The sequence below is a fragment of the Ceratina calcarata genome, unplaced genomic scaffold (genome assembly GCF_001652005.2).
Source record: "Ceratina calcarata isolate Rehan_Ccalc_2016 unplaced genomic scaffold, ASM165200v1 scaffold541, whole genome shotgun sequence".
Taxonomy (NCBI): Eukaryota; Metazoa; Arthropoda; class Insecta; order Hymenoptera; family Apidae; genus Ceratina; species Ceratina calcarata.
In genome coordinates this window covers 9,111-30,580 of record NW_017176578.1, presented here as the reverse complement: position 1 = coordinate 30,580, position 21,470 = coordinate 9,111, and the positions used below count along the sequence as shown (strand labels likewise).

The following is a 21,470-nucleotide window of genomic DNA, read 5'->3' as shown; positions in this document are numbered from 1 at the left end:
GTGTGAGAAGTGTGTGGAGGGTGGTGTGGCTGAGAGACGCGAGCGAGTTGGCACAGTTGTGAGTTGCGAGCCGAGCGTATAACATCGATTAAAGTTTTTCATAAATCTAAACCGAGCATAATTCTGATTTATCCCCTGCCGTGGAAAGGTCACTTAAACCCTCCTATCCCATATCTTACGCCGGTTACGTACTCTTGCAAGCCTATTGTTCCATCCTTTTAATAAACTCTTAAAAAAGCAACACAGTCTTGTTTCTCTGCGATTCGACGACAATGCCATATTAATGCGCCGGATAATCTCCGGCAAGCGTGAGTCAACTTGCTGATAGTGAAGGAAGGCGAGGGACGTTCTCGAGTGACTCTGAGGCAGGGATGCCAGAATGTAGGATTTCTCCTCTTCCCGAGCTGTCCCTCACTACTTTTTTTTGCCCCCACTTACGTTACCCATGATCATTGGGAGCGCAGTCCGTCGAGCACATTTGAAGCGTGAGTGCGTAGCGTGCACGAGGTGTGTGTAGAAAGAAGAAAATCGACGAGTACGAAGTAAGTGCGCGTGTACACGTTTCAATTAAGTTTTCTAGATATATTTTCGGGCAAGAGTTCAGATTACTACCAACGCCTAACCCGCCCCCCAAGCTTTTTACATGAAACATGTATTTCTATTAATTTGACAATGAACATGAATATAACAATCATTTTTGGCGGAATTCGATTCTTTTTAATCTACTACTAGATGATAATTATCAAGAACTACTACACGATCACGCTGGCTTACATAAATATAATACATGCAACCATTTAACACATTGTAAGGAAACAGGAATAGGCCGTAGGTTATAATATAAAACCACGATTCATACAACGATTAAAATTGAACACTCTCCGTTTATTTGACGTGTTTATACGACCACGGTTCGTACAAGAGTGCTTTTCCAACCATTTTTCTTAACTATCAGGCCTCGACGTCACTATGGCCCTCAGCGACCCTTGTTTATAGCATCTTGGCCTTGAAGAGTCTTTCCTCGTAAAAGAGAAAGCTCCTTAACAAACTACCCATGGTCCACTTCAGCCGTTACAATCGTTCAATTCTAAATTTTCTAACAACATAAGTCACTAATTTTTCTTTCAAGTATTTCGTATCTTAAAACATCAATTGAAATCGATATATGATAAGACACCTTGGGAAGAGATATAGTTTTATTTCACACATGGAACTAAAAATACATTTATGTTATCCAGCTGTATATACAAAAACAAAGTGTTTGATTATTTGGAGAATTCATTCATCTCTCAAAAGAGAAACGGCAGGAAATTGTTGCAAAAATAATTCGTGCTTATGCATATGCATGTGTATGCGCGTAGCGTGAAAGTGATAAACATATGATTCATAAGACAGAAGCCGAATTCAGTAGACTTATATACAGTGAGTCCCACGTAACACTATTTACCATTTTTCAAGTACTGGCGTTATTCTGACAACAAAATATTTTCAACAAAAGTTGATCAGTTTTCTATTGGCTATACAAAAAAGTTGGAAAAAAAATTTTCTACTATTGTCAAAATCACCTTCATTTTTTTAAATGGCATTTTGTATTTTTGACCTAATATTATAGCCCGTGTTACGATGTCGAACCGTGCCAAGAACCCGATGGGTGACCGAGTATGTCGACTCGGTCGAGTTTAATTAGGAAAGGAAAAAGACGTACAGGCGACCCTAATCTAACACCGTGTGTTAGCTTCGGTAGCTGTAGGATGTGGACGACTAGGCAGGATCAGTCCCCTTTAGCCACTTATGTATAAAGGTTGTCGGATTGGCAGATCAACTTCGTTGATACGTCTCGAGCAGCTAAGACATATCGTTCGCGAGATACTCCGGTTACCAGCTAATATGGAATCAGGGTTTAAATGAATATTGAAACGAATTTAAGAGTTTAAACACACAGTCTTATATGTATTCACTAAAATACTCGGTACAATATTCTGTTAGTTGATCGAGTCTTGCGGTAAGAGAATTCCTATTTTGATTAACGCATTGAAGTCGCGGGGAAAATCTAAGTCTAAACTCACACGAAAATTCTCAACGGGGTGAGACAGCGCTTCCGCTTGCTAGAACTCTAAATCCAGACTAATCCGAAGGGTTTTTTTTTTCCCCAATATGGCGATGGTTTGTTGAAGGAGGGGGTCTTCAGTAGTAACCCGAGGTGTTGGTTCAGCCCTTTGACGCCAGATGGAGTCTCCTTCGAGGTCCTATGGCGCGTGGGCCATAATTACTAGAAGGATATTAACCGGGTAGTCAAGCGGGTGTTTGCAAGGAACATTTATTAAGAGCGTGAAAGACGCGAGCACGTGCGTGCGCGTAATGGCGGACCGCGTGTCCGCGTTAACAATGATCTCGCCACTAAAGACTGGCGCTAAGTCGCGATGCAATTAATACGGACTTATGTATAGAGAGTCTTTTAATTTGTACTTTAATTCACGATAATCCGCGAGAACGGATGCGCGTTCTATTCGACGATGTGGTCGGATAACTTGAAACGCGGCTGAGCGTAAGGAGCCTCGATAGTACGTGTCTGATCGAACGTGCGTCCAACGGAAGACTGGTGGTTGAACGGAAGAGGAGTTTCCGCAGCTAGGCAGGAGCCTAGGCTAACTAACGCAAGGCGATAAAACTCCCTAGCTATGATGGCGCAGCGACGCCACAGTCCGTTCCTGCCAACCTAAGCCAACTTACCGGAAGACATTAGTATGAGTATGTTGTTATCTTCTTGATGTAGCGGTATATTCAAAAGTGCAACTTGATGTAGAGGGTGGAAAAGTTTCAAAAAACCACCATGAAAAATAAATTAGGCAGAATAAGATGGAAACTCTCGGTCGGGTGAGAACCGGAAATTTGGCCTGGACCAGGGTGAGGTGCATGCACCGCGACCAGGACGACGATTTGGAAGTGAAAGAGGAAATGAGTTCGAGCCAAGGGTGTAAGATTTTACCCTGTGGCTACCACAACCTCTTGCGGGAAAAGGTTTGAGCAGACGTATGACTAATACATACAGGAACAAGCAAAATAATTTTTAAAAATTGTTAGATGTAATGATACAAGCAAAATTAAGGCTAAAGTAGATTAGGCGAGAAATATTAGATGTAATGATTAAAATTATAATATGAATAAGTTAAAGCTAGGTAAATATATTAGGAAAATTTAAATTGCAAACCATGTCGACGGGACCGACTCCAGGGGAGGAGAGGAGGTGACGCCCCATCACCACTCCAACAGCACTTTGATGAGCAGCAGAATGACATTGAGCTCATTGGAATTTAGTAAACAATGGAAATTTGACTTTGATTTTATACGGAATTGTGTGTCTATTAAATTTGGTCAGGTCTCTGATGAGTTTATTACTTGGAACGTCAGTGCTGAAGCTTTCAATAAGACGCTCTATGTATTCCCCTATAAGAGGAGTGCCAGCCCTCCTGGAAAGCTCCAAGGTGCTAGTGTTCTAGGGAACTCGTATGATTGTTTTTAATATTTTGTTTTGCACTCTCTGCATCTGAATTGTTCTGGTTTTAGAGATACAATCCCACCAGACTAGTGCTCCATAAGTAAGAACAGGTCGAATAGAGATTCTGTATATTGCAAGCCTGATATTTCTATTTAAATTAGACGAGGGGTTTATATGTGCTCTGAGTGCACCAACTACCTTCATAGTTTTTAAGATGCGATCGGATAACGCTGGTATCCAGGTAAGTTTGGTGTCTAGAATCACACCCAAGTAGGTCACCTTGCCAGACCAGTTTATTGGGATACCCTGGACGTCAAGGGGGCATGAAGGTCGATCAAGTTTTCTAGTGAAGATAATAGCTTCTGTTTTATCAGCGTTTAGGGACAGCTTCCATTTAGCAAAAAAGTCAACAATTTGGTGAATGTACTCTTGCATGCGGGCATGGGCAGCCCAGAGTTTAGTAGACGAAGTCAACAAGACAGTGTCGTCTGCATACAATGCTAAGGTGCAATTAAATTTCGACGGTATGTCGTTTATGTAAATATTGAAAAGGATTGGTCCAAGTATGGATCCTTGGGGCACTCCGGCCAACACATTCCTGGTAGTCGAGGCAATCCCATCAGCTTTAACATAGAAAGTTCGTTCAGAGAGGTAGTTGTGAATCATTAAAACTGTTTTATGATGAAACCCTAGTAGATGAAGTTTATATATAAGAGCGTGATGCCACACTGAATCGAACGCCTTTGCTAAATCAAGCAGAACCATGACGGTAAACCTATTGGTATTTAATGCATTTGTAATTTGTTGGGCTATTCTGATAATCTGATGGAGTGTGGAATACGACCTACGAAAGCCAAATTGTTGGTTTATCAATATGCCGTTTTTTTGTAAATGGCTGTGAATTTCATACGAGATAACAAGTTCGAGCGTCTTTCCAAGGATTGAAAGCAAGCTGATGGGCCTGTAACTCGAAGCCTTGTCACAAGGCTTACCCGGTTTGTGTATGGGTGACACCTTTGCAATCTTCCAGATCTTGGGAAAGTAAGAATTTACCAGACAGTACTTGAAGATGTAGTAAATCTGGACTATTATTTTGTCCGAGGCCTTTTTCAACATCAATACTGAGATCCCATCCTTCCCGGGAGCCTTATTGTTCCCAAATCTTTTAATAATGAATCTGATGTCATACGGAGCAAAGTCCCCAAGGGGATCCCAGTGATCATCTCTTACAGTGTGTAATTTATTTATGAATTGATCGACCTGCGCCTGAACCGGCGAAGCAACAGCGCTAGCCTCCGTAAAGACCTGCTCGAAACGGTCAGCGAGAATCTCAGCTTTTTCCTGCGCCGAGACCGCGACGCGAGCACCATCACCAAGACTTGGGAGCGTGGTTTTAGCATACTTGCCCGTTAAAATTTTGTAAGTTGTCCAGAAGGTGGGATCAGTTTTTCTGAAAGAATATAATCTATTATTCCAGTCCTTACTTCTTAGAAAAGGGATTTGCCGTTTGATCTCCTTAGTTAAGTCATGTATAATCAGGTTAAAATACTGACAGACTCCGATGTTCTGATCATGTTTTCTGACACGTCTTCTTCTTCGAATCAAGGCAAGAAGGTACGTATCATTATGCATAAATGCATGTCTGGTTTTTTAAGTATCGATCTTGGTGGTGGATGCTCGCCTCGAGGCGTGCAATTTGCACGTAAAGCTACGGATCTCATCATCGACCTCGCCAGCCGAGTCAAAATTAGTCCTCAGGTCGTAGTTGGCAGTAAGCAACTTGTACTTCTGCCAGTCGGTTTCAGAATCAATGCCGACCTCAGCGTCCAGGGCATCCGGCACGATTCGTAACGGTGTGTGGTCAGAAGGACCAGGATCTAGTGTTTCACACTTGACCGACTGGCTCAGCGATGAAAGAAAAATGTCGAGCGTTGAGGGGTTTACACCTGGTACGAACCTGGTGTAACCTTCGGGATGTATCACCTCATACGCATTATTCATTTGGTGTTTGAAGAGAGTAATCCCACTCCTGTTAGCCTTATTATTGTTCCATGCCCGGTGCTTAGCATTGAAATCGCCGCCTAAAATGAACGGAGACCCTATGACCCTGAACAGACCCTGTGAGGATATCAAGGATTGCAGGAGTGATATTGACCACTGGTGGGACATAGGCAACCCCGACGTAAATTTTTGGGATTGCTAATTTAATGAAGCAGTACTCTATGCCACTTATCCTGTTGACAACAATAGGGGAATGCGGGAGATTTCTGTTAATCAGAATGGCAACCCCGCAACCCCTACCTGAGTCCCTATCCTGCCGATAAGTAAGGAAACCAGGAACGCTAGCAGTATCATTTATGGTTAGATTAGTTTCCATAAGGAGGACAACATCAGGTTGCTCCTTAGTGATTAAAAGCAAAAGTTCGTTTCTATGTTTTTTGAACGACCGTAAGTTCCAAAGTAATATTTTGGGGAAGTCCGGCATTTAATCCAGGCTACTCATTACAGTCAAGAAGACTTGAAATTTTTCCCTATTACTAGAGCAGTTCTTTAGTTTTTCTTAGCACTCGTACGGTGTTAAGCATTAAATTAACATCAACTAAGGCATTTAGAGTACTGAATTCATTGAATAGGTCACTCAGACTCTCACCGGTAGCCTGAGGGGTACGTGGTTCCTTATTACCTGCCTTACCGGAGTTAATATTATTATTTAGGGTATGAACGTTATTTAAACTATGTACGCTTTTGGTACTGCCTTTTAGCGCCTCGGAGTAAGAGATACCCTGCCTGGTTGTTGCCCTAGGGTAAACCTGAGAGTCTAGGGGCTCGACAGGGAATGGCCTGACGCCATTCGGTCTAATATAAGAGTGAGATTTATCCCTGAGCTTAAGATAATTTTCTAAGGACGGACAGCCCGAGAAATTTGCCGTGTGACTTCCTGCACAGTTAACACACTTGGCAGGGGTGTCTCTCGGTTTTTGGCACTCCGACGAGTGATGACTTCCTCCGCATTTTACGCATTTAGGCGCCATATTACAGTTTGTCGCGGAATGACCAAAGGCTTGACACCTGAAGCATTGGGTATAATTTTTGTTCGAATAAAACTTTTCCCAGTACACCCTGATTGAAAAGATATAGCCCACTTTGTTGATCGCACTCAGGCTGGTGCAAGCAGGAAAATTTATCCTATATATAGGTTTGCTGGGAGATTTCCCAATGAGGGATCCAATTAACCAGGATAATCCCGCTCTACGAATCTCATCGAGCACTTCGTTGATAGGAGTGGCTGGCAATCCTCTAAGGGCAACACTGAGCACCCTATCTGAATTTTTTGTAAAGGTGAAAAACCCTTTGTTGTTTTCCTTTAAGAAATTTACGAGTTTGTCATGCGCTTCAATGTTGTTGAATTGAACTCGTATTCCTTTTTTCAATAATTTTAATTTAAAAGATTTTCCACACAACTCCGTCAACTGCTTTTCAAACGCCGAAGCGGAACAGGAAAAATTAGATACAAAAATCGGAGGAACCTTTGCCGAGATCCTTCTCTCCTTTTCAGAATTAGTTTTAATATCTGAATTGATAGTCACATTTATCCCTGGTTCAGGGGTATTTTTACTTGCAGCATGTGAAGCATCATCATTTGAGTCAAAAGCCAATGCAAGCAGGCCGTAACGGTTTGAAGTTGGCACGTTCGGAACCGCCTCCATTTTGTCGACGCTCGGTCCCGTGTACGTGGCGACCGGCGTAACGGATTTTGCGGACTCTTTGTCTAGAGACAAAGAGTTTCTTGGAGAGATTCTCCTCGACATAATTTCTTTTAATTGCGCGGCACTGATTTTAGTTTTTAAACTCATGTCTGATTTGATTAGCCGTTCCGCTGGCACATTAACAAGTTTGATTACTTTATTGCGATGCGCGTAATTTGCTGAACTCACAGCACGAGACTCAGACGTGTCCGAGTCGCAAGGAGAGAAGTACCCGGTCTCGGTATCCCGATCATGAATTTATTGATTAGAAGCAATTGATTCTGTATCAAAATGCCCTACCTTAGTGCTGCTTAAAGCTTCAAGAGCCTTCAACCCGGCAGATGAGGACTCATCCAACCTCCTCTCCTCCTCCTCGAGACCCCTCCGGGTCGAAATGATTGTTGTATTTCCTAAGTTGGCAAAATCAAGCTCATTTACGAGCTGAGTCTCCAAGACCATAGGTCTTTTGAGACTACGGCTAACCTCAGTTGGTTTTTTGAAGTCAGCCGATTTATCGGCCACTTCGGAAAACACTGATGTTATAAACAACTATTAAAAAGCAATTAGAAAGAAAATAGGCACTCCTGGTCACAATGTGGCAGAGACTCACTGATCACTTATGGTCGCACGATGCTCACCGCTCGGCGTTCAGCGAGCGAATGAATCCAGACTAATCCGAAGGGCTTTTTTTTTTTTGTTGGCGATAATTATTGGGAGGTGGAACAGCCCCATCCGAGGTTGGACGACACCCTTATTCAACTTGGACGCAGATCCCTCTCAATACTGCTCCTGTCAGCTGTTGCCAACTTATCAGTAATTCTGAATATTAAATCACTCCCGAATAGCCAGACCACCTGCGCACGTCGACTTTCGGAATCGAAGTGTGATCCAGACTAATCCGAAGGGCTATGGTGTAGAGACCTTTTATACCCAAATGAGACCCTTTCTAGAACCTTCCACGCTTATAGCCTCGCCCCGTGACTCACTTGGGTCAGGGATGCGTACGTGACCAGCAACAAACGTTTTGGAAACGCGCAGAGCCGTATTCGTACACAAGGCTGTATACGTAATACCCGTATGAAAACAAATTCAACGACTTAGATACCATGATCTTCCGATGACCTTCAAGGCAAGGGCGAATACAGTAATTACGAATTTTAATAATTATCATAAGTTATTATCATCCATTCAAGCAGACTATCACTTCTTATCATAATTTTCATTTCTTTACTCATCAGATGGTCGTGGTATCTAGATCGTTGAACTCGTCTTGATACGGGCTATAATATTGTTAAGTTAAAAATACAAAGTGCCACTTAAATAAATGAAGGTGACCTTGACAGTAGTAAAAAAAAATTTTGCTTCCTAACTTTTTTTGTTGCAACGTATAGCCAATCGAAAACTGATCAACTTTTGTTGAAAATATGTTTTTGTCAGATTATCGCGCAAGCACTTGAAAAGTCGTGAAAAATATTACGTGTGTAAAGTTTCTCATGTGCTGGATGTGGAGTCAGAAATAATAATTGTTGAAGATCACTTAAGCTTATATATATCGTAGTCTTTATTAATAGTATCCAAACACGTTCTTAATCCGCTCTCGCTTGCTTACTTTCTGCCATACTGTCAACTTAACTCTACTAATCCTAAACACTACCAACTACTTATCAGTTAACATGACATCTCCTCTCTTAACAATAACGAAATCACATATTCAATCTTTGATTCTGGTACTCCAAACTCTCATGTACATTATATAATCTCCTAGGTATGACGGAGGATTGATCTGTCTTCCGGATCGCGTGACCGTTCTGGGAGACGATCGGCTTTCATACTTGACATCGTTCTCGCATATTTTTTGGGAATCTTTTGTACTCTTATGCGCCTCATTTGATAATTCCAATGTGTTTTTCGTGTTTAAATTAGATTCCATTCTTGCATCATTAAATGGAAAATCATACAAGTGTGCCCTATTATTTACTATTTTGCTACCATTATCAAGCTGAACTTGATATAACCTCGGAGTATCGCGCACATTTGTTATTTTACCTGGTAATAATGGCATATTCAGATCTTTGCGAACAAAAACTCGATTGTTTATATTTAACGGTTCAAGATTGTGCGCATTCTTATCGTATTGTTTTCTCTGAGTTTCTTGTCTTATTTGTAGTTTCTGTTTATTTTTACAGTCGCGATCAATTTTATCCCTTTGTATTCTGATTGGTAATAGTCCACGAGTTTTGTGTCCAAACAATAATTCATTTGGAGATCCGATCTGATCAGAGATCGGAGTATTCCTGTATTCTAATAGAGCTAAACTTGGATCCTTGCGGGACATTTCAAGCTTTTTGAACATGTTTTTAATTGTAGCGATATGTCGTTCCACCATTCCATTTGACTTTGGGTATATTGGGCTGGACGTAATATGTTCAAAGTTCCATGTTTCTGCAAATTCTTTGACATTTATATTATTAAAATGAGTCCCATTGTCTGAAATTACTCTTTTAGGAATTCCAAATATGGAGAAAATTGATTTGAGTTTTGCAACAATTGTGGTACTGTGCATACTCTCCAGTTTCATGACTTCTACAAATTTACTAAAATAATCTATGACTAACAACCATTCAGCATTGCAAAAATGAAATATATCCATGCCCACTGTTTCCCACGGACCATCTGGAATTTGGTGTGGAATCAGAGATTCTTTAACATTTGCTTTTTTGTATGTAGCGCATGTTGGGCATTTATCTACAAGATCTTCTATTTGTTTATTCATATTAGGCCAATACAGAATCTCACGAGCACGAATCTTACATTTTTCTTTCCCTAGATGAGCATAATGTATTTTCTCCAACAGTTGCTTTCTGAACTTCTTTGGTACAACAAGCCTCTGGGCTTTAAATATTAACCCGTCTATTATACTTAATTCCTCGCGGAAACTGTGATACGGTTTTAGAATATCTATTAATTTTGACTTCTCATTTGGCCAACCTCTCTTGATATACTCTACTAAAAGTTGCATTTCTTCATCGATTAGACATTCTCTTTTGAATTCCTCTTTTTTATCTAGTGTTATCGGGAAATTATCCATAAGGAAACATACTTGAGCTTCTATCTCTTCTTCAAGATCATCAGTTCCATTCTGCAGATATGCACGAGATAATGCATCAGCAAGAAGCAATTCTTTACCGGGTTTGTATCGTATTACAATGTCAAAATTTTGCAATGACAGTCTCATTCTAAGCAATCTTGGGGGACATTCATTAAGAGGTTTATTAAATATCGCTTCGAGTGGTTTATGGTCGCTTTCTACAGTGACTGTTTTGCCAAAGATATATTGTCTAAATCGATTACATGCAAAACTAATAGCCAATGTTTCCTTTTCAATTTGAGCATAATTTTTTTCTGTGTCTGTCAATGATCTACTGGCATAGGCTACTGGTAAGTTTTCTTGTAGAATGACAGCACCTAATCCATTCTGTGAAGCATCAACTGAGAGTGTCACTGGTCTTTGTACGTCGAAGAACTTGAGTACTGGTTTATTTATAAGCTTCGATTTCAGTTCATTGAATGCTTTCTCCGCATTTGAATCCCAGTTCCATATTACATTTTTTTTCGTTAAATTACGCAACACGGCATTGATACTCGATAGATTAGATATAAATTTCCCAACGTACGTGACCATACCCAAAAAACGTTCCAATTCTTGCTTGTTGCTCGGTGCTCTCATTTCAACGATTGCTTTGATTTTCTCGTCACTGGGTTGAATTCCTTTTTCTGTGAATATGTGGCCTACATATTTTACTTGTTTTACACCAATATTACATTTCTTTGGATTAAATCTTACACCCCTTTCTTCAGCTCTCTTTAACACTTTCCTTAGTCTTTCATCATGCTCTTTTTCATCCCTTCCCCATACTAATAGATCATCTATGTAAATTTCTACTCCTTCAATGTCTCCGAACACCTCACTGAAACATCTTTGAAATACCTCCGATGCAGATGAGATCCCATATGGCATTCTTAGAAATCTGAACCTTCCAAATGGAGTACTGAAAGTTACCAACTCTGTACTTCTTTTTGCCAATTTTATTTGCCAAAACCCTTTATCAGCATCTAATGTACTAAATATCTTTGCTCCAGATATTCTTGCACAAATTTCTTCAAAAGTTGGAATTTGAAAGTACTCCCTTTGGATGTTTTTATTCAAATTAACAGGGTCTAAACATAGCCTTAATGAATTATTAGGTTTTCTAACTATTACAAGATGATTAACCCATTCTGATGGTTCTTTAACCTCGCTTATTATTCCTTGTTCCTTCATTTTCTCCAGCTCCAATTTCAAAGGCTCCAAGATAGCTATGGGAACTTTTCTGCATGGCATTATACAACCTCTCGCATTCTTGTTTAATTTTATTTCATATTCAAAATCACTTATACATCCTATTCCGTTAAACACCTTTCCATATTCATCCATTATGCGCGTTTTATTAAGACTTCTTTCAATTGTGTCAATTCTTTTTATAAGGTTTAAATTTGTTAGAGAAGGTAACCCTATAATTGTAGGAACGTCTTTCTTTTCATCTATGACAATAAATTCGAGTACTTGGTCATTTCTGTTTTTGAATTTGCATGTTAGATTGCACTTGCCAAGCACCTCAATTGATTTACCTCCATAAGCACTTAATTTAACATTTGTATTTTTAATGTCAGGTTTGTTGTCATACATAGTCTTTAATACTTCACAGGGAATTACATTACAATGTGCACCTGTGTCTAATTTAACCTTTAATTGTCATTTATTATTGATTGTTATTGTTTCACACCAATCTTTCCCATTCTCAACAATCGAGGCTATAAATAACGATTCTACTTGCTCATGGAGGTTTACATTTTGTGGATTTTCATCAAGATTATCTTGATTCTCAAGCACATCGACTCGCTTTGACCTACATACAGTTGCAAAATGATTTAATTTCTTACAATTTGTACATGCTTTACCATATGCTGGACATTGTCGAATGGGATGAGTCCTGTTGCATCTGCTGCATCTCCGCGTTTGCTGACCCTTATTGGTGTCCCATGACTCCATCAAATGCCTATCTCCCCAATTGGAAGTCGAAACGGTGTTCGTTGAAGAAGCTGGCCGATGGCGTGGTTCCATCTTCTGTCGCCTATCCACATTTGATGATCCAGTCATTCTCATCGAGTGTACCTCCGTGTCTGATCCTTCAATTGTTTGAAGCTGAGCCATTGATAATTCAGCCGACTTGCACATTTTCATGCACTTATCCAAGTCTAAATTTTCTTCTCTCAAAAGTCGCATTTTGAGATCAGTATTATTCATTCCACAAATGATTCTGTCTTTTATTAAGCTATCCCTCAGTTCGCCGAAGTTACACGTGGTACTGAGTTTTCTGAGGTCGGTTATGAAGGATGTGAATGTTTCTCCTTGCTGTTGCATTCTTGTGAAAAATACATATCTTTCCACACTCTCGTTTGACCTCGGAGAGCAGAATTCCTCAAATGCACGCATCACATTGTTGTAAACTTTTTTCTCTTCGTCAGTAAGCGTAAAGATGGGAAATTCAGGAGCTTCTGGACCGATTAGATGAAGAAGGACAGCAATCCTTCTCTTCTCATCTTTCGTATCAAAGGCAGTTGCCATCATATACACTTCAAATCTTTCTTTCCATTTTCGCCAATTTTCTTTCAAGTTCCTTTCAAATGAGAGGGGAAGAAGGGGAGGCATGGACAAGTCCATTTCGTCTTCTTGAGATACCGATAAAAAAAATTCCTCGTCACTTTCGTTGGATGAAGAGTTTATATTTAAAGACGGACTTCCGTAATGTGGCGGGACGTCCTTTCTTTCATCACTTTCCATTAATACTATTACTTATCGGGCATCCTGTCTACAGCGCCATATAAAGTTTCTCATGTGCTGGATGTGGAGTTAGATATATCGTAGTCTTTATTAATAGTATCCAAACACGTTCTTAATCCGCTCTCGCTTGCTTACTTTCTGTCATACTGCCAACTTAACTCTACTAACCCTAAACACTACCAACTACTTATCACTTAACATGACAACGTGGAACACCCTGATATTGCAGAGGTGACATTTGTGATGCGTTGTTTCGCGTATGCACAGCGAATTTAGCAACAGTACAATACGAGTTTCAATAAATTGCTGTATCTGACATTTTTTACGGTGGTTCTGCTGGAAAAACTTCGTGACTCACGATGTTTGAAAATTACGTACGAATTGAAACTTACAGGGTCGGCAGTAAAAAAAGGTCTAGCACAGACATGACGTAAGGTGTCGCGCACGCGATACGACCTTCAGTAGGAGCCTAGGTGGGGATGCTTTAAATACTGTGAACGCATTATGGTCCGCTGTGTTATTGTGGCTATGGCACGAGGTAGGGAAAACTATTAGAGTAGGGAGAAATGAGTTGGCCATGCCTGAGCTACTCGATGCTGTACAGCGGGTAGGGGATTCATATTTTTGCACTAGTGTAGGGAAGAAGTCACCAGATCCTTCTGAGGCCCCTGTACTTTTACATGGGTTTTCTTATACTTTCAACTTTCTGCTATGTCATTGTTTCTTACGGCGGATGCATTTTTCGAGCCCAAAATTCCGCCGGAAACCACGTAAGATTTTTCTTACGGTACGTTACGTTATGGTAATCTTAATGGTCTATAATAAGTCTACGTCTTGTTTTGTCATCGTTTGGCATTGATGTTGCTAGATTTTTACATAATTTTGAAGCGTTAAAATAAAAACAATTTTAATGTAGGTCGTGGTAATGTGCGCAGGTTAAAATTGTTTTCATTTTCAAACGTCAAAATCATGTCAAAATCTAGCAGTATCAATACCAGATCGAGGATTGAAAAAAGCAAGATGTAGGATGGTATTTATAGTCGTTGCTTATTCTTAAGATCGTCTTAAGCATTTGCTATCCATGTCTGTCCCATGTTTCCAGTCCGTCTTGTAAAGGAAATAGATCTCAAATATAAGTAACGATTCTGAATACCGGGCATAGACCTGTTACTCGTTCTGTATTTTGTCTCCCTAGGAGGAATTAACACAAGCCCGAGCTAGCTCATTTCAGCAGATTCATTGTTACTAGTTGTACCATTTGTGGCCAGTACGTTATTTATGCCGATATATTAAGGATACAGACATAGACGTATGCAATTTCGGTAGCTCCTTATATTCTTAATAATAGTGTTTAATGGACGACTAGTGAGGAAGTCATTAATTATCATATTTTATAAAACTGTGAACCAAGTTTTTTACCTACAATAGTTATATCACATTACATGCATTGCTAAGAATTATGCAAGAATTTTAACGATATAGTCTTAAATAATGTCGAGATTACATACTGGCCAAAAATGATACAAAAAAAATGAAATTGTGTCATCTTTGGCTACACAGTGACACAAACAGTACATATTATGTTAGGGATCCGGGTTTAGAGCAATAATAATAGTGTCCAACCAAGCCGAAGAAGAACAACCAGAACAATTTATTCTTGTAATATTTTACAATATACGATAATAGCCAAAGCATCTTATCAGTAAGGCGGATCGGGGCGAATTAAATTCTAGGAATGCTAAATGCAGTGAAAAGGCCGATAGGCAATTGATAGATGAAATAAATGAATTATGACATTAGGATGATTAGGAACGATAGATGACGCTAAAGCCCATGAATCGTATATTAATTATGTTCTAACATATTATAATACACATCATAACAATTTTTGGCAAGTGGTTGAAGCAGTAGTAAGTAGTTGGCAGTATGTTTGTAATTAAGTAAAAACTACAATTTTTAGTACGCGTATTACTAATTACGGAAGTAGTTAGTTGATTGTCTGTTTAAAAAACTGATGTACTCTTCACTTCTTTATATCCATATTTTTAACATTACTTACTAAATTAACTAACTTTGTTTTGTTGTTTGTTTGTAAACTACTTTGTTCTTCGTATTTGTGTTATTCTTTTATTTTCTTTCAAGTCGTTATAAAAGCTTACCGATGAACAAAACAGTAATTACTATTAAAGGCTTTTTTCAGTTTAAAAGATGCCTGGCATAGATTGGATACCGGGCGTATCGCATGTGAAGTCCTTGGTTCAAGCGGTTACCGGTGATACTGAGGGTGCCGCAAGAACAATGGAAAATTTTCATAAGGAATGTCCGATAGTTTCACAAGTAACTTCTATAGTACAACTTGCTGCAGGAGATGCGGAAGGTGCATTAGAAACCCAGAAAAGATGCTTGGGTACCGTAAACAATGTCGCAAATGGTATTCCTGTTATTGGACATGCAAAAGGTGAATCGTACAGGAATTGGTTAAAAATAGGGCTGCATTTCCGAAAATTCACATATTCCGAATTAACACAATTCTGCGATGAGGATGAAATGATTGCGAAAATGATTTTTAGCGACTCGATAAAAAAATTTTACCATTTGAGTGCCATTATCTATGTTACCGACGAACTCACGACCGCGGGAATACGTCAAGCAGGTTTGAAAGCGGATCTGAAGTCAGAGAATCTGCTGATCTGCTGTTATCGTTTGCTGTTGATAGGTTGTAGACTTCTTTAAATCGACAATGTTTAGAGTCGAAAGTAAAATGCATATTAGTTTGCGCTCTCGTCCATTGGTATTCCAAACTAATTTATATCAAAATGAGTCGAATATATTTATCTTTTATCTACAAGAAAATGATTGATTCTGATGCAGCCATTTAATGGTTAAAGGAAATAGAGTTAATTCCCATGGAAAAGTACAAAGAGGATGTGACGTATATTGAAACTAATAGATCCTTCGGCTGAAAATAATAAATTTGTTTAATAAAAAGTGTGTTTGTGTTCAATATTTCCGAAACATATCCTTGTGAGGTGGTCGCCAAGAATACTTTGGGGTTTTAATTTTAGAATGAGAAAATAATTTTTTTTCTCAATAAAAATACTTTTACATGTCTTAAGAACAAAATATGATTAATACACGGCAATGACTGTGTCGGTAACGTAAGAAATAACTGAAATGGTAAAATTTTTTTTCGAGTCACTATCAATTTTTCTCACAATTACCATTTTTATCAAAAAACTTTGTCAAAAAAGTTCCTCGTGTTTTCATTCCAATATTTAAAGAAAATATACATACATACATTTTTAATTTATACAGGGTGTCAGATTAAATGGCGTGGTGTCTCATCGTGCATATAATAAATATATATTATGTATAGGCAAAAGAACTAAACCCTTGTGCGTTGCTTTCAAATAGGGGTTTCAATTTGGTTAAAATAAATATTATTTACATTATATACTCAAAAGTTTACCTGAAATAGAGACACATCGTTTAAAGTTTATTCTTCAAGTGTCAATTCCCTTTCATAATCTTTTCTTTAGTAATCACTTTGATTAAAATTTTGACTCAGTCTTCACACACCTTATCAACCATCATTCCGCCACGTCTCCTCTTTCGTCCCTACTCTACTAGCACTTGGAGGTGTGCCGCCAAATTTAAATTATAGAAATAATATTTGTTTTGAAATTTGTTTATCTCGCATTACTCATAACACCGTAAGAAAATCAAGTTTGGATTACTGGAGGCTATTCAAATCAGCAGCATAATATACATATTAAAAATAGATGTGGACAAACATTGAAGGGGAATGCTTTTTTTTCTTTAGGTCTTGTCCATCATGCTGTCGGGGATCATGAAGGTGGAAATCAAGCGTTTAATGCAGCAACTCGATCTACAGTTGTTGTCGCAAGTGGTGCCGCTGCTGGTATAGCAACAGGAGGTCCTTAATGTTAACTTACTAAAATTATATATGTACATACAGAATGCTTCGTTCATCTTGTCGAATTTAATACTTTCGTTGTCTTTGTAGATACTTTTGATAGAAAATATGTGATTTATCACTTTGATTAATATTGTTTTTTCCTTCTCGGTAGTTTGTTTATTTTTTATATTTTCTAGGTCATTGACATTTTCGTTCATAACATTTTCATCATAATATCGATATAGCTAATTAAAAAAGTACATTTCAATAACGTGTTGATCTTCAGTCATAAATTCATGTCAATTTGAAAGGAACTAAGGAATACAACATATTTCAATTTTTACCTGGATTTTTTTTATTATTTAGAAGAAAATGTACAAAAAAAAGATTTGCTGTGACAAACAACTATTGATAAACATCTTGCTGTGTGACAACTATTTCCTTGTTTATTTTTTATATGTGCTAAGGCAGCAAAGATATTAAAATGGAGAAGATAAATGAAATAACCCATACTAAATTACATTTTACGAAATTTTATAGTTACATCGCTACATCGACGATAATTTGACGAACATTCTAGGAATTGGCGCTATTCCCGCTGGAATAGCAGCTGGTGTTGGCTATGATGCTACTGCAAGTGCTATATCCGGTGAAGATCAAGGGTATATTGCAGCATTTAAAAATGCTGTCGATAATCCTTCAGCGGGCGCATTTATCGATGCGATCGCTATTCCAGTAGGTGATGGTTTGGCCGGCTATTCGGGAGGACAAATTGCGAATAAAATACACTTAAATAATTTAAAAGCTCTTAGAGCAGCTAAATTGGAACAGATCGATGCCGCTGCCACTAGTGGCGAAGCATTGAAACTTGGACGTGAAGCAAATGCTTTAACTGCGAAAATAAATACGCTTGAAACTGGTACTCCGCACTATTGGAATGATCCAAAGTCCGGAAAAGTTGCTGCGGAGGCATCCACTTCAAAAGTTTCAGTCCCGGTTTCTGGATACGTTGACAAAAATAAGCAGGAAGAAGAACAAATTGAAAATGTTATCGCAGGCATAAGGGATTATGTAGTCCTCAACAATGAGTTAGTATAAAGGGTGTCTCATGCAACTGGAACAGACTGTACCTCTTAAACGTTTAGGAATGGATGAAAATGTTATAAGGGAAAGTTAACCACATGACATACAATGACGTCTCCGAGACGTCAAGAACTTTGAGAATTTAAATAGTAGTTTTCGGACGCATCAAATTCTGTTTTATTTGTATGTCAAGTGATTAAATAGTATCAGACGCTGCATAATACGTAATTAAGTTTATGCACTTTTATGCATCGATGCATCTGAAAAATGCAACTGCACTTTTTTTTAAATAGAGACCTATATTTTTGACTGCATCAGTCGATGCAGTTTCTTGTGCTCTACAAAAAAGTACTAACATACGTATGCCCTAAAATTATTCGTTTGGAAATTATCGAAGCTTTAAGTTGTCTGAATAATTTCGATGTCCATCATCAATCATAAGGTGAACTTGCCGAGACACCGAAATTATTCAGAGAATTTAGAGCTTCGATAACTTCCAAATGAATAATTTTAGGGTATAAGTATGTTAATAGTTTTTTGTAGAGCACAAGAAACTGCATCGACTGATGCAGTCAAAAATATAGGTCTCCATTTAAAAAAAAAGTACAGTTGCATTTTTCAGATGCATCGATGCATAAAAGTGCATAAACTTAATTGCATATTATGCAGCGTCTGATACCATTTAACTTTCCCTTCCAACATTTTCATCTATTCTTAAACGTTTAAGAGGTACAATTTGTTTCAGTTACGTGAGACATCCTGTATAGTTTAAATAGTTCATTATTTCGTAAATTATTCGCTTTAGGAACGTTTCGATCAATTTTTACCTATTTATAGAAAAAGTATAATTTCAACTATCTTGAGAAATTCATTAATTAAAAAATTAATTCTTCGAATTCCCGCACGGTTAAATTTAACAATACTTGGGAATTATGCAGTTAAATTGATATGCGTGCTTTCTACTCTAGCGTTCTTTTTTTTTAAGAATTGACTGGAGCACAGCTGAGTAAACTAATAATAAGGGAATATATATAACAAAACGGAGTGAAATAGGTGGCATACATCGTGTGACGGTTGAGAACTCCAAAGGGATGCTGCAAGTGAAACAAATTATCATGCAATAAGAGAAATTAAATTTTCACTCATTTTCGTTTTACTTTTACAAAGATAGTGGCAATGATTGTTAAGATTCTTCCGACTGAAATGAGCCCAAACATGAATCTGACTAGTTTTATCAGTAATCATTTGAATTGTTTATGTCAATCATTAATAACGAATTAAAGTGAATTTAAACCGATGAATGTCATGTTTTGGTACATTTTAATCCGAAGGATTTCGACAATTCATCGATACGGTCATTATAAAGATAAGACGAGGATAATTGAAAATTAAGTTTTCTTTATTGCATGTTCATTTGTTTCACTCGTGGCATTCCTTGGACACACGTTTGTTTCTCTTATTTTTATTGTATTGACTTTTTATCCTTGTCTACTGATAAAAGACTTCGCTAAGGTCAAGTTTTGAGCAGTGGACATGACTCGCTTAAGTTTAACCGTGCACATTTTAGTCAAATTTAACCGTGCATTACTGTATGACACATATTTTTACAGCGTTTGCCAAGATACTGCTTTTGAACGAGAGGATGCATTATACCATGATTCATACGTGGAGGCAATTGAAGTTAAGGAAAACAGGAAACAAGCGCAAAAACAAATGTACGAACGTGACGAACAACCACCGAAGAAAAATATTTTTGATCTATTTTCGAGCGTGGAATTTACTACGCTATCCGATTTGCTGAAAAGTATTAATAAAGATCCAAATCGTGAGCCAAATCGTGATCCAAATCGTAAACCAAATAATAATTCGAGACCATTGTTAACGTTTCCGTGGTTACGTTTGGTTATGCCGGAAGAATTTCGATATACGGTAAAGAAAAGTTTTCATTATCATTAAACTTAATTTGAGCTTAATTCGTGTCAACTAGAGAAAACTAATCAAGAAAAGTTACTTCAGCAGACTCTTTTTCTTTTCAGGTAGTAGCTCAGTTAAACAGCTGTTATAGAGGCTTATATCACAGTTTCATTCGTCATATGAATGATTGGGCACAAGTTATTCCCTCTGATATTAGTGCAGCAATTGAACGTCTTTCTCCACTTCTGACCGAGATTGATCACGTTGTTTCCGCGAATGATCAATACGATGCTGCAGAAGCCACAAAGAAATTTTTAGAAGCTAGAAGAGGACTAGATTTTGAAGAATATGAAGGTAAGCGTAGTAACGATAAGTGCCCCTTTCTTTTATAACACATTATACATTAGACTGGTAGAGGTTTGCGAGTATCGAGTTTGGATCGATCCGGTAAAAATTCAGCGAGCTCAAACGAGAGCACGACACGTCGTATGAACCTGAAGGGTATGAAGTGGGGTAGGCATGGGCATGCAAGAATATCTCTCGGGAGCCACGGCCTTGAGTGCGTGCATAGGTGAGAATGCTTGAGTTATATGTAACGTACAGGTGTTCAACTTTATTTACGGAAAGTAAGAAGTGTGACTAGAATGGAGAAAAATGAATTGCCCATGCCTCAAGTAGGGTTTTCGGCGAGAGAGAGTGTGTGGGAAGACTTGCTAGTCGAAATTTAATGCATCCTACAGTTGAAAATACGTATTACAAGCCTTCCCGGATGTGCATTGCTTACATAGTCATGTCGTGAGCACACACTTACCTTATCATTACTTTGATATAATATTCATTACGTATTTTCAACTGTATGTACGTAAGTGGGAAGTCAAAGTCGCCTAGAAATGTATTGCGCTCGCTCTTCTCTGAAAACTATACTCATATTCTGTTTTTCATCGCCATTACAATGCCATGTCATTCTTTTAGCATACGTCGTGACGATTAAACGCGTTCTCGTACTGTTACATATTTTGAGTATATTCCTTGTAAATTGCATACAATTATAATAAAGTCCAACATAATGAAATAGCAATTTTTTTGTTTTAGATCTACAAAAAGCATTAGTTGAAATTCAAATGTCAATCCATCGTTTCATTCAAGAAAATATCACCTTCGACAATTATCAAGGAAGAAGTCTTAATATGAATGGTCAGGAGCGACTATATTTTAGAGTGGAAACGGAAGTGGGGACAAAAGCCATGGTTATTTGCCTATCGGAGCGACTTCAGCCTATTACAGGAGATGTGTGCCCAATAAGAATACTTGTAACGGTATACTTTGAATCATGGAATGATTTCAAGTCTCACGGTCTGCTTGAAACAAAAAAAGAAATGGAACAGAACAGAAAAAAATGAAATCTTTGTACAGTTTATACATATATATATA

At 38.2% G+C, this 21,470-nt stretch overlaps 2 protein-coding genes across 5 annotated transcripts; one reads left to right on the top strand and one right to left on the bottom strand.

Annotated features, from left to right (window-relative positions):
• The first annotated feature begins 472 nt into the window (after nucleotides 1-472).
• LOC108628834 (uncharacterized) lies at nucleotides 473-21,464 on the top strand. Of its 4 annotated transcripts, none has more exons than XM_018031028.2 (7): nucleotides 473-542; nucleotides 15,324-15,581; nucleotides 16,947-17,060; nucleotides 17,623-18,130; nucleotides 19,736-20,054; nucleotides 20,162-20,393; nucleotides 21,132-21,464. In XM_018031028.2, the coding sequence occupies exons 2-7, from the start codon at nucleotides 15,332-15,334 to the stop codon at nucleotides 21,437-21,439; spliced, it is 1,731 nt and encodes a 576-aa protein (XP_017886517.1). In that variant the 5' UTR covers nucleotides 473-542; nucleotides 15,324-15,331; the 3' UTR covers nucleotides 21,440-21,464. The 4 variants fall into 4 exon arrangements, with proteins under 4 accessions (XP_017886517.1, XP_026672573.1, XP_026672576.1 ...); XM_026816772.1 differs by having other exon boundaries at nucleotides 518-542; nucleotides 15,313-15,581; XM_026816775.1 differs by lacking the exon at nucleotides 473-542 and adding an exon at nucleotides 2,635-2,748.
• LOC113464799 (uncharacterized protein K02A2.6-like) lies at nucleotides 8,954-12,907 on the bottom strand. Its single transcript, XM_026816771.1, has 3 exons — nucleotides 12,113-12,907; nucleotides 11,911-12,025; nucleotides 8,954-11,823 (listed from the first exon to the last, which is right to left on the bottom strand). Exons 1-3 carry the CDS (start codon nucleotides 12,905-12,907, stop codon nucleotides 8,954-8,956), a joined length of 3,780 nt encoding a protein of 1,259 aa, XP_026672572.1.
• Nucleotides 21,465-21,470: the final 6 nt, after the last annotated feature.